The sequence below is a fragment of the Phyllobates terribilis genome, unplaced genomic scaffold (assembly GCF_046119375.1).
Source record: "Phyllobates terribilis strain yellow unplaced genomic scaffold, ASM4611937v1 Scaffold_1__5_contigs__length_1240528914, whole genome shotgun sequence".
NCBI lineage: Eukaryota > Metazoa > Chordata > Amphibia > Anura > Dendrobatidae > Phyllobates > Phyllobates terribilis.
In genome coordinates, this window is record NW_027362761.1 from 451,526,484 (window position 1) to 451,539,968 (window position 13,485).

Sequence of the window (13,485 nt, forward strand, 5' to 3'; positions counted from 1 at the left end):
GATATTGTTACCTTGCTGAAGGCTGTATCTGGAGCCAAGTGGGCATATCTGTCACTGGAAAGTCTCTGGGATATTATATGTGTAACCTGTCGGCGAGCCACTGAGATGGACTATGTTATGAGCGGTTTATGAGATGTAATAAACTGCTGGACTGTATATATATAATTTTTTTGTCAATCCTTGCATACCTAACAAGCAAACATTTTGTGCATATTGGGTTTATTAAATCCATGCCATGGCTTCCAAATTTTTGAGATTTTTTTTAGATAGCCTATCAATACAAGAGTCCTTTCTATGTACGTGATTCTCACAATTCTGGCATATTGTAAATGTAAACATCCTCTTCAGTAAAATAGTTTTTCCACATTTTTTGGTATTTTACCTGAAGCCATAGTGCAGGAAATTGGGTTACAATGTGTTTTTATTTTGTATTATTTTTTATACAAACCATTTAAAAAATTAACTTTCACCTTAATCCACATTAGGTGTTTTAACTTAATTTGTGCCGTTTTACATTTAGGACATTTATGGATCCATACCATAGACCATTCCCAGTTCCATAAATGTCTTTTACATATTTATCAATAGAAACTAATTGCTTTTAATCTTCTATTTTATCCATTAACAGCTTGGCCATTATGCCATTTTTTAGCCACTGTTTTTTTTTTAAAGATACACTCTAGGGTCTCAAAATTGTTTCATTTTTCTCTTGGAAAGATACATTTATGGTATTCAAAAAACGATAAAAAATTCACCTTTTACTCCAAAATACATTGTCTAAAATTATTCAATGATGGAAATTTATATTTTGATCCAAGGCTAGTACTAAATTTCAGAAAAAATATCAATATAGTGCACAATACGCTACTGGTTATGTGTAATTGCAGTACATGATGGAATACAGCAGAAATGAAACACCTTTTGAGTATGAACAAAGGGTCTCTTCTACGACATAATCAGGGTGATTCAGAAAAGATGGTGTAAAAGTAAAGTCCTGTAGTTAAAGCAACATTAGTGGTAAATGGCCAGTGACTTAAAATCAAAGCAAAACTGTCTTAGTTGCCCATAGCAAGTTATCACTGCACAGTTTTCATTTTTCAAAGGCCACATTTATAATGTGCTCACATAGTGTGACACAAGATGGTGAAACCAAAGGAAAAAGAAAAAAAATGTGTGTTGAAATGTGCAAGAATAAAGTCAGTTGTGACAATACAGTGAAACAGTAAATAGATGCAGTTAATCAGTTCTGCATAGAGATTGTATTTTGCGTTGGATGATTCAATTCAAATCCATGGGTGTTTCTGTCATTGGAAAGATCGGGCCACCCAAAGACTTCGGAAGAGATAATGAAAAGGATTTGAATCGTGTATGAGTGTAGTCCTAGAAGATGACCAGGCTGACTAGTGTGCCATGGGTGCCACAAACCAGAGTACGCCTTATTTTATGAAAATTTCTGCTTTGTGAACCATTCAGATTATATCTTCAGGAGGTAAAACCAGATGACAAACTGAAACTCCAACACTTTTACATTGACAAGGCTGACTGAAAGAGGACAAAGTCGTTGATAGGCTGGTGTTCAGCCTCAATGGTAAGGTCAATCATCATAACGTTAGAATTTGTGGCTCAGAAAAACCATATGCCCTCATCGGGTATATGAGGTACTTACCCAAAGAAAATGTGCAGTGAGCAGGTACAAATTCTACAGTCCCTTCTTTTTTTGCTGAGGATACGGTCAATGGTCATTCCTACTTGGACATGTTAAAGGAATTTCTTATGCTACAGACAGACTACATTTGACAGATTTTCCTCTATCAGCAGTATGGTACACCTCCATATTTCTATTTGAATGTTTTTTTCGATAGGTGAATGAAACTTACTGGAATGTTGGATCAACTGTTCCGGAAACAATGATTCACCAATGTTGCGCTTGCCTCCATGATCACCTACTTTTTGTGGGGTTATAACAAGGACATCAAGGAGTGTATCTGCCCATCTAGCAACAGGATCTGAGTGACCTGAGACAACACGTCTCTGAGACAGTTGAGTCCATATCCGAGGATATTCTGGCACGCATCTGGACTACCGCCTAGACATCAGCCATGTCCCCAATGGAGATCACTTTGAATATTTGTAGTGTAAAGATAAAGCTTAGATAGATTATGAGTCTTTTATGTTAGTAAAATTCTGTTATATTCTCTCTATTGTGAATACCTTGAATATAATTTTGCACCATGTATCTGAATCACCTTGTATTATGAGACACAAGTAAAGCATAATTAAAAAGGTAACTAAATACATAAAAGAAATAGGCATGATAAGAAAGCAATCTTGGTTGAAGGAAGAACATGTGGAGGAACAGATACAGAGAAGGGAAAGTTAATTTATTCACAAGCCAGGTATACAAAGAAAGAAAGAGTGGGTGGAGGTTAAGATATATTATACAGGTATATATAGAAAAGCACAAATTAAGCAATTTTTTACTACAAAAAAATGTTAAAGGAAACCTGCCTGGTGATTCATGCTGCCTGAACCCCAGACAGCACTCGGACCAATGTTAGCCTTTGTAGTAGTGCACAATGGCTGCTTTTCACATAAACCTCAAGTCCGTGGGATGAAAATCACAGCATTCTCTAATCTGGTCTGATTTACGGACCAAACTGGTGCATGTAAATAGCCGGAAACTCCTGCACCTGTCTGCTATGTGGGTGGGCACACAGAGCCAGTCACTTCTGTGATTTGCGAAAGTGAGTGGTTCGAGAAATTTTGCGGTCTTGTGAACTTACCCTAAAACGGATAATTTTTCAACTGTGTTCTCTAGATAGAACTCATCTAGATGGCTGCGAGTTGTATAACAGCTATGGTTTAGCCACAGGGGCTCTGGGAGTTGACTGTTCGCAGTGCATATTATGTTTGTTCCTGCTATTTAAGCGATATTTAGAAAGATATTACCGTATAAGCAAACACCAGGGTATTAAGCAAATTTTATCACTCTATAAGTAGACGCCAGATGATTCAGGGAGAAGTAACTTTATTGTCAGGAGAAGTCTGGCTGTGATTAGAGTGGTAGACTTGGTGTCCTCTCTAAACCTTACTGCTGCTAAGTCATGTCTTCTCATTATAATGGATCGGATGGAGATGGGACAGACTTCAAGTCATTTCTTGTCCCCAGCTTATTGAGTCATAAGCACACAACAACAAACTTCATGCCACGTAATAGCTTAATAGTTTTACTACAATTAAAAATTGACAACCTATTAGTTATCCTTGCAGAGGGAAACCAGACGATATATCACACCAATGAATGCACATAACAGAAAAAGAAAGACATTTGCCAACAAGATGCAGGTTCTCAAAACAAATGCAGGCACACAGGCAAGGTATATACAGTATATACACACTGATCACTCATGACATCAAAATCATTCCCAGGTGAGCTGAATAACATTGATTATCTTGTTATAGTGATCCCTGTCAAAGAGCGGAATATATAATACTGTAAGCCAACATTTTGTTCTTGAGGTCTACAGTATGTGTTGGAAACAAGGAACAATGTTTTGAAAGAAACAAAATCTATATGTTGGAAAGAAGTAACAAATTGTGATATATCTACAACACAGACACAGCAGCAGGTCTTGTGGGTTGTTCCTGGTATGCAGTGGTTAGTATCTATCAAAGAAGTTCCAAGATAGAACAACCACTGAAAATACCAATAAGGTCAGGGAGACCCAAGGCTCAATGATGTTAATGAGGAGCCATAACTACAGCAGCTCATCTAGCTTCATCCCACAGCCTATAAATAGTGTGACTGATGATGGACAGCTCAAACTACTACTCAGGGCTAGCCAATAAGAATAAACGGAAATAACTATATTGTATATAAAGGTAATGACAATAATGGAACTGAACAGTAAATGTGCCCCTTAGAAGAAGCCTGTATATGGTGAAACACATGTCAAATTTGGGGACTACAGTATTTTTGTATACATTAGTCTAACTCTTAGACTGCTACTTATTGTCAACCCTCACTTTTAGATACAGTGCCTTAAAAAAATATACTTCGTGAACTTTTCCACATATTTTCACGTTACACCCACAAACCTAAATGTATTTTATCAAGATTTTATGTGATATACCAACACAAAGTAGCAAGTATTTGTGAAGTGTAAGGAAAATGATACATGGTTTTCTGAATATTTAAACAATATAAATCTGAAAATTGTAATGTGCATTTGTATTCAGCCCCCCTAAGTCAATACTTTGTAGGACCACCGTTTGCTGCAATTTTTTGGAGGTATGTCTCTACCAGCTTTGCACATATAGAGGCTGAAATTCGTGCCCATTTTTTTGCAAACTAGCTCTAACTCAGTCAGATTGGATGGAGATCGTCTGTGAACAGCAATTTTCATGTCTTGCCTCAGATTCTCAATAGGATTTAGGTATGGACTTTGACAGAGCATTCAAACACATGATTGTGCTTTGATCTAAACTATTCCATTGTAGCTCTGGCAGTATGCTTAGGGTCGTTGTCCTGCTGAAAGATGAACCTACGTCCCGGTCTCAAGTCTTTTGCAGCCTTTGACAGGTTTTCCTCAGGATTGCCCTGTTTTTAGATCCATCCATCAACTCATACCAACTTCCCTGTCTCTGCTAAAGATAAGTATCCCCACAGGATGATGCTGCCACCACCATGTTTAACAGTGGCCATAGTGTTTTCAGGGTGATGTGCAGTGTTAGTTTTCTGCCGCACATAGTGTTTTGCATTTAGCCCAAAATGTTTTACTTTTGTCTCATTTGACCAGAGCAGCTTCTTCCACATGCTAGTTGACTTCCCTACATGGCTTTTTGCAAACTTCAAATAGGATTGCTTATGATTTGCTTTAAAAAATGTCTTTCTTCTTGCCAGTAGAACAATAAGGGAAACTGCTGAAGAAGAGGAAAAGGGGTGGCATAGAATCGGGGGAGTGAGGTGGAGTCAAGTTCCGCTTGTTGGATGGAGATGCTGACCAATCATAAGCAACAAGATAGAAGTGCAGAAGGACCAGTAGTCATGTCATCAGGGTCATGTGAGCATAGTCTACGACAGTGTTCCCCAACTCCGGTCCTCAAGAGCCACCAACAGGTCATTTTTTCAGGATTTCCTTAGTATTGCACAGGTGATGGAATTCTTGCCTGTGCTAGAGCAATTATTACCTGGGCTATACTAAGGAAATTTTGAAAACATGACCTATTGGTGGCTCTTGAGGACCGGGCTTGGAGAACACTGATCTACGGGTCCACTTCTGTGGTGTGCAATATATCTTCACAGTACTTATTTAGGCTGCACACTCCAACTGTCAAGACCTGTGGACACTGGACCATCTGCACTTCTATGGAGCTGCCTGCTTAATTGGTCAGCGTTATATAGGAGGCAGCAGTGCACGCCTTCAGTGAAAACTAACTAATAGCATCCACTTGGACTTAATTAATGGTAACTCATTTGTTGGCAAAAATTTTATTGCTAATATCTCCTCTCCTCAATGGACAGGCAAAATAAAAAAAATAAAATAAAATGGTTTTATTCCGCTCTGCAGCCACTAGTACATTCTGTATCCAGTTCAACATGAAAACTTTGGTGACAGGTCCTCTTTAGCTTCCACATGTACCATGACGGATAACTAATGAGCAACATTAAATTCCATGGGTCCATGCTGTATGTCCATATGTCTCTGATTTCTCTTCCGCTGTAATTTGCTGCATCTATAGGTCTTTACATTTACTTTATAATCTTCATAGTTTATTTCATCCCAGTAAATCTGCTCAATCTGTAGTTTAACATATAATTTTGTCACTATCTGTATTAAAACTTTATGTATTTTCCTTTTTTTTGCAGAAAAACAACAGTGCAGGAAATAGTAATGCAGATCTTCCACTCCCTAATGCCGGAATGTACCAGTTGGATGTTACATTAAAACGAGGAAGCAATCTAGCAGCGCGCGATCGAGGAGGTACTGTGCAGTCAATTCTCTGACTCTTCGTGTTACTGATGATTGAGTGTTATGGGAAAACCTGATATGAGATCCAAATTAACAACATGTAAAAAAGAATGCCATTTACATTGTTCTCTATTTGATACTAAAGACTTTGCACTTTTTCCTTGCTCTGCATCATGAGCACTTTAGTCTACCGAGTTTTATCTACAGTCATTTAACAACATGCCAAATAGGCATTTCTGAATTTGTACTGGGAACACGCTAAGGCCATGCCGTACCAACAGCCCTAGCCAACATTCATTTATCACTTTTATAGATGCTATCCATAGCAATGTATATTACTGCCAGTGCTTCCAGTTAATGCTTTTGAGAACTTTATGCATATTAACAATGTAGGCAGATAGGTCATGATATCAATGTAAAAGGCGTAATCCGGAGCTGCTCTCTTCTGCATCAGGAGATGAGTGGCAGTGTTCCATTGACAGATGCATGCCAGGAAGTGACCATGGTTTGCACTAACGAATAGGACAAGAGTATTATGTCTGCCAACCGTGCGCTCATCTTGGCAGCCACCTGTCTAAGTAACATCACCAGCACCACTCATCTTTCAATGCAGAAGCCTTTTAAGGACTGCACACTTACCTTTTATCGCCTTACCATAGGTCACCACCGAAATATCATATTCATCTAGAGTCAGCCTATATCACTGCAAATATGGCCATGATGGTTGAAATCTTTGTGATTTTTATTGTCCTTTATCCAATGCAGTTTAATTTTTCATCCAGCCCAAATGAATTCCATATAGGTAAAGCGGGAGACGCTGAGATCAGCCAAGAACAAAAACAAAACCTCTTAAGTTTATCAGTACAGCAACCTGACACGGGTGACGGCTGGAAGTGAAAAATGTTCTGCAAATGTAAAATCACTACTACTCATTTTTCCAAGGATTGCACGCTCATTTAGACTTAACGGAATGACTGTAACTCTGAAGTCAGACGACTTTTGATCACAGGCCTGGACAATCATACAGGCTGTAACCCAGAATCAGTTTAGATAAAATACAAATCCTATATTGTGGAATACAGTAGAGGTCGTGGCAGTGCTCCAATAACTATCATGGGACAGTGCTACTGGGTATACCTAGACACAGCACAGTCCTAACAACTGTCACAATATCATAGCTCTTTTCTCCTGTTTTTGGGCTGCAATGACTGAAAATGTCACATGGGAAATATGTATAGTAATATTTGATCTACTTTATTGGGGGAACAATTTGTAAAAAAAAGTGAAAATAAAACAAATAATAGGTTATAAAACCTTAAAAAAACTTACTGTCGGCCATGCTGGAAGTCCTAGGTCTTAAGATATTTAAAAACAAGCTGTAGACAATAATGGATATACTGTAAAAAACAGTTTTAAGAGTGTAACTCTTAAATAAAACAGAGTGGAGAATGATAAGAAAATCTTATCTGGCACAAAAAATGAAAAACATACAAAAATACTACATTAAATCCATGTTTCACACTTGTGTCCCATCTGCTGAAGACGCCGATAATTCAGTAAAATATGTTGGGGGGACATGCTCTGTATGTTTGAATTTTACATACCCAGAATTTGCCTAATAACTATACGCTGATGGTAACTCGTGTGACGCTGAGTCACTTCTCACGGATGGATAGAGGATTGTGAGAGTTGAGCTGTAGCTGTATAGGTGCTTGTAATCACACTCAGTTCCATATCACAGGAGAAGGAATGGTCTTCTGACCCTCTGGGGGCATGTTCTTTTTTTCCATGCATGACTCTTCCTGCTTATGATTGGTCAGTCTTATGCAGAAGAACAAGTACACACCCCCAGAGATAGAATCTATGGTTGTGCCCCATTGTACTTAACATAAATTATGACCTAAACTTTACAAGTTAATACTTCTGCAACATTTTATTCAGCTCTGCTGTCACTATTCTGTTTTGTGGTCAGTTTAGCGTGCTAAAACCAATTAAAGATCATAGAATCATAGAATGGTAGAGTTGGAAGGGACCTTCTGGGTCATCTGGTCCAACCCCCTGCTCAAAGCAGGATTCACTAGATCATCTCAGACAGATGTCTGTCCAGCCTCTGTTTGAAGACGTCCATTGAAGGGGAACTCACCACCTCTCGTGGCAGCCTGTTCCACTCATTAATCACCCTAACTGTCAAAAAGTTTTTTCTAATATCTAATCTGTGTCTCCTCCCATTTAGTTTCATCCCATTGCTTCTAGTCTTTCCTTGTGCAAATGAGAATAAAGATGATCCTTCTACAATGTGACAGCCCTTGACATATTTGTAGACAGCTATTAAGTCTCCTCTCAGTCTTCTTTTTTGCAAGCTAAACATTCCCAAATCCTGCAACCGTTCCTCATAGGACATGGTTTGCAGACCAGTCACCATTCTGGTCGCTCTTCTCTGAACTTGCTCCAGTTTGTCTATGTCTTTTTTAAAATGTGGTGCCCAAAACTGTACACAGTATTCCAGATGAGGTCTGACCAAAGAGGAGTAAAGACCGATAATGACTTCACGTGATCTAGACTGTATGCTCCTGTTAATACATCCCAGAATTGTATTTGCCTTTTTTGCTGCTGCATCACACTGTTGACTCATGTTCAGTCTATGATCTATTAGTATACCTAAGTCTTTTTCACATGTACTGTTGCTTAGCTCTATTCCTCCCATTCTGTATATGCTTTTTTCATTTTTATTGCCCAGATGTAGTACTTTGCATTTTTCCCTGTTAAAAACCATTCTGTTGGTTGCTGCCCATTGCTCCAGTTTATTTAGGTCTTTTTGAATCCTCTCTCTCTCTTCTCTAGTATTAGCTATCCCTCCTAGCTTTGTGTCATCAGCAAATTTAATCAGTTTACCCTCAATTCCTTCATCTAAATCATTGATAAAGATGTTGAACAATACATGTCCCAGGACGGAGCCCTGTGGTACCCCACTTGAGACATTCATCCAGCTGGATGTGAAGCCATTTACAACCACCCTTTGAGTCCGATCACTAAGCCAGTTATGAATCCACCTAACAGTTGCCTGGTCCATTGCATACTTGGTCATTTTTTCAATAAGGATGGTGTGAGATACTTTGTCAAATGCTTTGCTGAAGTCAAGATATACTATATCTACAGCATTTCCCTGATCCACCCAGTCAGTGATTCTGTCATAGAAGGAAATTAAGTTAGTCTGACATGACTTGTTAGTTACAAACCCATGCTGACTCTGGTTAATCACTTCATTCTTATCCATGTACTTACATACATGTTGTTTAATAATTTGTTCAAAGATCTTTCCTGGTATAGAAGTCAGACTCACCGGCCTATAGTTCCCTGGGTCCACCTTCTTCCCCTTTTTGAAGATAGGAACAACATTTGCTCTTCTCCAGTCTTCTGGGACTTCTCCTGTTCTCCAAGAATTTTCAAAGATTATGGAGAGTGGTTCTAAAATTTCTTCTACGATCTCCTTCAGTACTCTGGGGTGTAATTCATCTGGACCTGGAGACTTGAACTCATTTATGTTAGCTAAATATTCCCTCACAATCTTTCTGTTTACAGATAACTTGGATTCCTCTATTCCTTTAAAAGGACAGTGAAGATCAGTTGATGTTACATTTTCTTTCTGAGAGAAAACAGATGCAAAATAGGAATTAAAAAGTTCGGCCTTCTCAACATCCTCTCTTACCATTTCTCCATTTTCATCCTGTAAAAATCCTATAGCATCTTTGACTTTTCTTTTACTTTTGACATACCCCCAAAATCCTTTTTTATTGCTTTTGACATCTCTTGCAAGCCTTAATTCATTGTCAGCTTTAGCTAACCTGATACGTGCCCTGCAGGATCTGCAGACTGCATTATAATCTTCTTTAGATATGCCTCCCTCTTTCCATTTAATAAACATTTCTTTCTTTCTTTTTAGCATGTGTTTAAGTTCTGTGTTCATCCATCCTGGTTTCCTTAAATGCTTCCCATTCTTCCTACTTTTCGGGATTATTAACGATTCTGCTTTGAGAATCTCATTTTTAAAAATTTCCCATCCTTCCTGGACATTTTTGTCCTTAAGGACATCCAGCCATTGGATCCCTCCTATTCTCTTTCTGAGTCTCTTAAAATCTGCCTTTCTAAAATCTAACCTTGAAGTTTGAGTCTTCGCATGTCTTCCTCCTCTAGTTATCCAAAATTCTATAATAGCATGATCGCTGCCTCCTAGGGTCCCAGCCACCTTTACCTCCTCAACCATTTCCTCCCTGTTTATAAGGATTAGATCCAAAGTAGAAGATCCCCTTGTTTTCTCCCCTACCTTTTGGAAGATAAAGTTGTCAGCAAGAGAGGATAAGAATTTGCTTGACCTGTTAGTTTTACTTGAGAGAGATTCCCAACAAATGTCTGGATAGTTGAAATCTCCCATGACCACTACGTCATATTTTTTGGAGAACTTGGTCATTTGATACATAAAGAGTTCATCCATATCTTCAGCTTGCCCAGGTGGCCTGTAGTAAATGCCTACAATGGTGTCCTTTCCGTTGTTCTCTCCTTGTATTCTTACCCAAACAGTTTCCACAGAACTCCTAGTCTCTGAAGCTTCAATCTCTGTGCAGATATACGCTTTTCTAACATACAATGCAACACCTCCTCCTCGTTTATCAAGTCTGTTTCTTGCAAATAAGTTGTATCCTTTTAGCCTTTTATTCCAATCATGTGTATCGTCCCACCAAGTTTCAGTGATTCCAATGACATCATATTTCTTTTCCTGCGTTAGTAGTTCCAATTCTCCTTGTTTGTTGCCCATGCTTTGTGCATTTGTATAAAAACATTTTAGTTTGTGATTGGTTTCTCTTCCTCCCATATTTTTATTATTTAAATTGTTTTGTCTTTGTTCTTCCTTTCCACTTCCAGTAGCAGAGATCTCAATAGTATTTGTCAGCTGTATGGCTTTTTCTGGCCTTTTGCTTTCCTTCCCACATTGTTCTAGTTTAAAGCTCTTCTGATGAGTGTAGCAAGGCGACTTCCAAATACATGTTTTCCAGTCTTCGTAAGGTGCACCCCATCTCTAGCAAGTAGTCCATCGTATAGGTAATTCATTCCGTGATCCAGAAATCCAAATCCTTGTTGATGGCACCATCGACGTAGCCAGTTGTTCACCTGTAGAATCTTATTCCACCTCATTGTTCCATGGCCATCCACTGGGAGGATGGATGAGAAGACCACCTGCGCTCCCAATTCTTTCACTTTCTTGCCTAAGTCTTCAAAGTCACTGCAGATGGTTTCCAGGTCCTTTCTTGCGGTGTCATTTGTCCCCACATGTATTAGCAGGAATGGGTAGTGATCTTTAGGTCTGAAGAGTCTTGATATCCTGTCAGACACATCTTTAATTTTTGCTCCTGGAAGACAGCACATTTCTCTTGTGCTTATGTCTGGTCTGCAGATAGCGGCCTCTGTTCCTCTTAACAGGGAATCCCCCATGACCACCACTCTCCGTTTTTTCTTTACAACATTCTTCTTTCTCCATCCAGGAGGATTCTGAGGGCTTACAAGGTTATTCATTGCTGGCAAAGTCTTATCTTGCTGTATTTCTTCATGGTTCTCCTGTGTGAGAGCCTAGTACTGGTTCCTGAGCAGTATGGGTGCTGACTGCCTCTCGATCCTCCTGCTTCTGTGGGTCACATGCTTCCATTCCTCTGTTTCGTCAGGTGCAGTTCGAATTTCTTCTCTTTCTGAATCATGAAGAGATAATTCTGCTCTGTCTAAGAACTCTTCACCTTCCTTAATGATTTTCAAGGTAGTTAACCTCTCTTCTAGATTTCGCAACTTTTCCTCCAACAGGGACACAAGCTTGCATTTCTGGCATGTGAAGTTTGGCTTTTCCACTGGCAAGTCTGTGAACATGTAGCAGGATATGCAGCTCACCAAATGGCTCCTGGACTCTTCCATGTTCTTATTGTTAATGTTCTGAAAACAGTGAAAAAAGCTTAAAAAAAAAGCTTCAAACCGGCGCGCGGTTTACCGATGTCCTCTTTTCAGCTCCAACACACAGTACGTTGATGCACCCACTTAATGACTTCCTTCTGCCATCCAGGCCACCAAAAACTGCGACCCACAAGTCTCTTGGTCTCAGAAATTCCTGGATGACCTGCCAACCTAGACTCATGACACTCAGCAAACAAATCTCTCCTAAAGGTCCTAGGCACAAACAACCTCCCATGGGGAGTGTTAGATGGGGCATTCTTCTGTGCTTTAAGAATCTCATCCTCCAAAACGGAGTCCAATGCAGCAATCACAACACCTTCTTGCAAAATGCTCTCCTCCTCCTCAGCACCGACCATGGGAGAAAAGCTGTGAGACAAAGCATCAGCTTTAATATTCTTGGTACCTGGGATGTAAGTAACGGAAAAATTAAACCGTGAAAAAAAAAAGTGCCCACCTAGCCTGACTGGCATTCAAGCGCTTGGCAGCATCAAGATAGATCAGATTTTTATGATCAGTGAAAACCTGAATGGGAAATTCGGCACCTTCCAAGAGATGACGCCAGTGTTCAAATGCGAGTTTAATAGCCAGCAAACCGATGTCCTCTTTTCAGCTCCAACAGCCAAAATCCAGTGTTCTTTGAGCTAGCGGAGACTCTTCACTTACCCCAAAATGCAGTGGGAATATGCAAATTATCTCCTCAGGACTCCTCCCCTGGTTTACCGATGTCCTCTTTTCAGCTCCAACAGCCAAAATCCAGTGTTCTTTGAGCTCACGGAGACTCTTCACTTACCCCAAAATGCAGTGGGAATATGCAAATTATCTCCTCAGGACTCCTCCCCTGGTTTACCGATGTCCTGTTTTCAGCTCCAACACACAGTACGTTGATGCACCCACTTAATGACTTCCTTCTGCCATCCAGGCCACCAAAAACTGCGACCCACAAGTCTCTTGGTCTCAGAAATTCCTGGATGACCTGCCAACCTAGACTCATGACACTCAGCAAACAAATCTCTCCTAAAGGTCCTAGGCACAAACAACCTCCCATGGGGAGTGTTAGATGGGGCATTCTTCTGTGCTTTAAGAATCTCATCCTCCAAAACGGAGTCCAATGCAGCAATCACACCTTCTTGCAAAATGCTCTCCTCCTCCTCAGCACCGACCATGGGAGAAAAGCTGTGAGACAAAGCATCAGCTTTAACATTCTTGGTACCTGGGATGTAAGTAACGGAAAAATTAAACCGTGAAAAAAAAAAGTGCCCACCTAGCCTGACTGGCATTCAAGCGCTTGGCAGCATCAAGATAGATCAGATTTTTATGATCAGTGAAAACCTGAATGGGAAATTCGGCACCTTCCAAGAGATGACGCCAGTGTTCAAATGCGAGTTTAATAGCCAGCAAACCGATGTCCTCTTTTCAGCTCCAACAGCCAAAATCCAGTGTTCTTTGAGCTAGCGGAGACTCTTCACTTACCCCAAAATGCAGTGGGAATATGCAAATTATCTCCTCAGGACTCTTCCCCTGGTTT

The 13,485-nt window shown here is 39.8% G+C and overlaps 1 protein-coding gene across 8 annotated transcripts in view; it reads left to right on the forward strand.

Moving 5' to 3' along the window:
• MCTP1 (multiple C2 and transmembrane domain containing 1) overlaps positions 1-13,485 on the forward strand; it is a 1,157,412-nt gene that overhangs the window by 325,473 nt on the left and 818,454 nt on the right. For all 8 annotated transcript variants that reach the window (XM_073678366.1, XM_073678374.1, XM_073678380.1 and 5 more), the window contains exon 2: positions 5,870-5,984. In XM_073678366.1, coding sequence (XP_073534467.1) covers positions 5,870-5,984 — 115 coding nt within the window. The remainder of the gene's footprint in view (positions 1-5,869; positions 5,985-13,485) is intronic.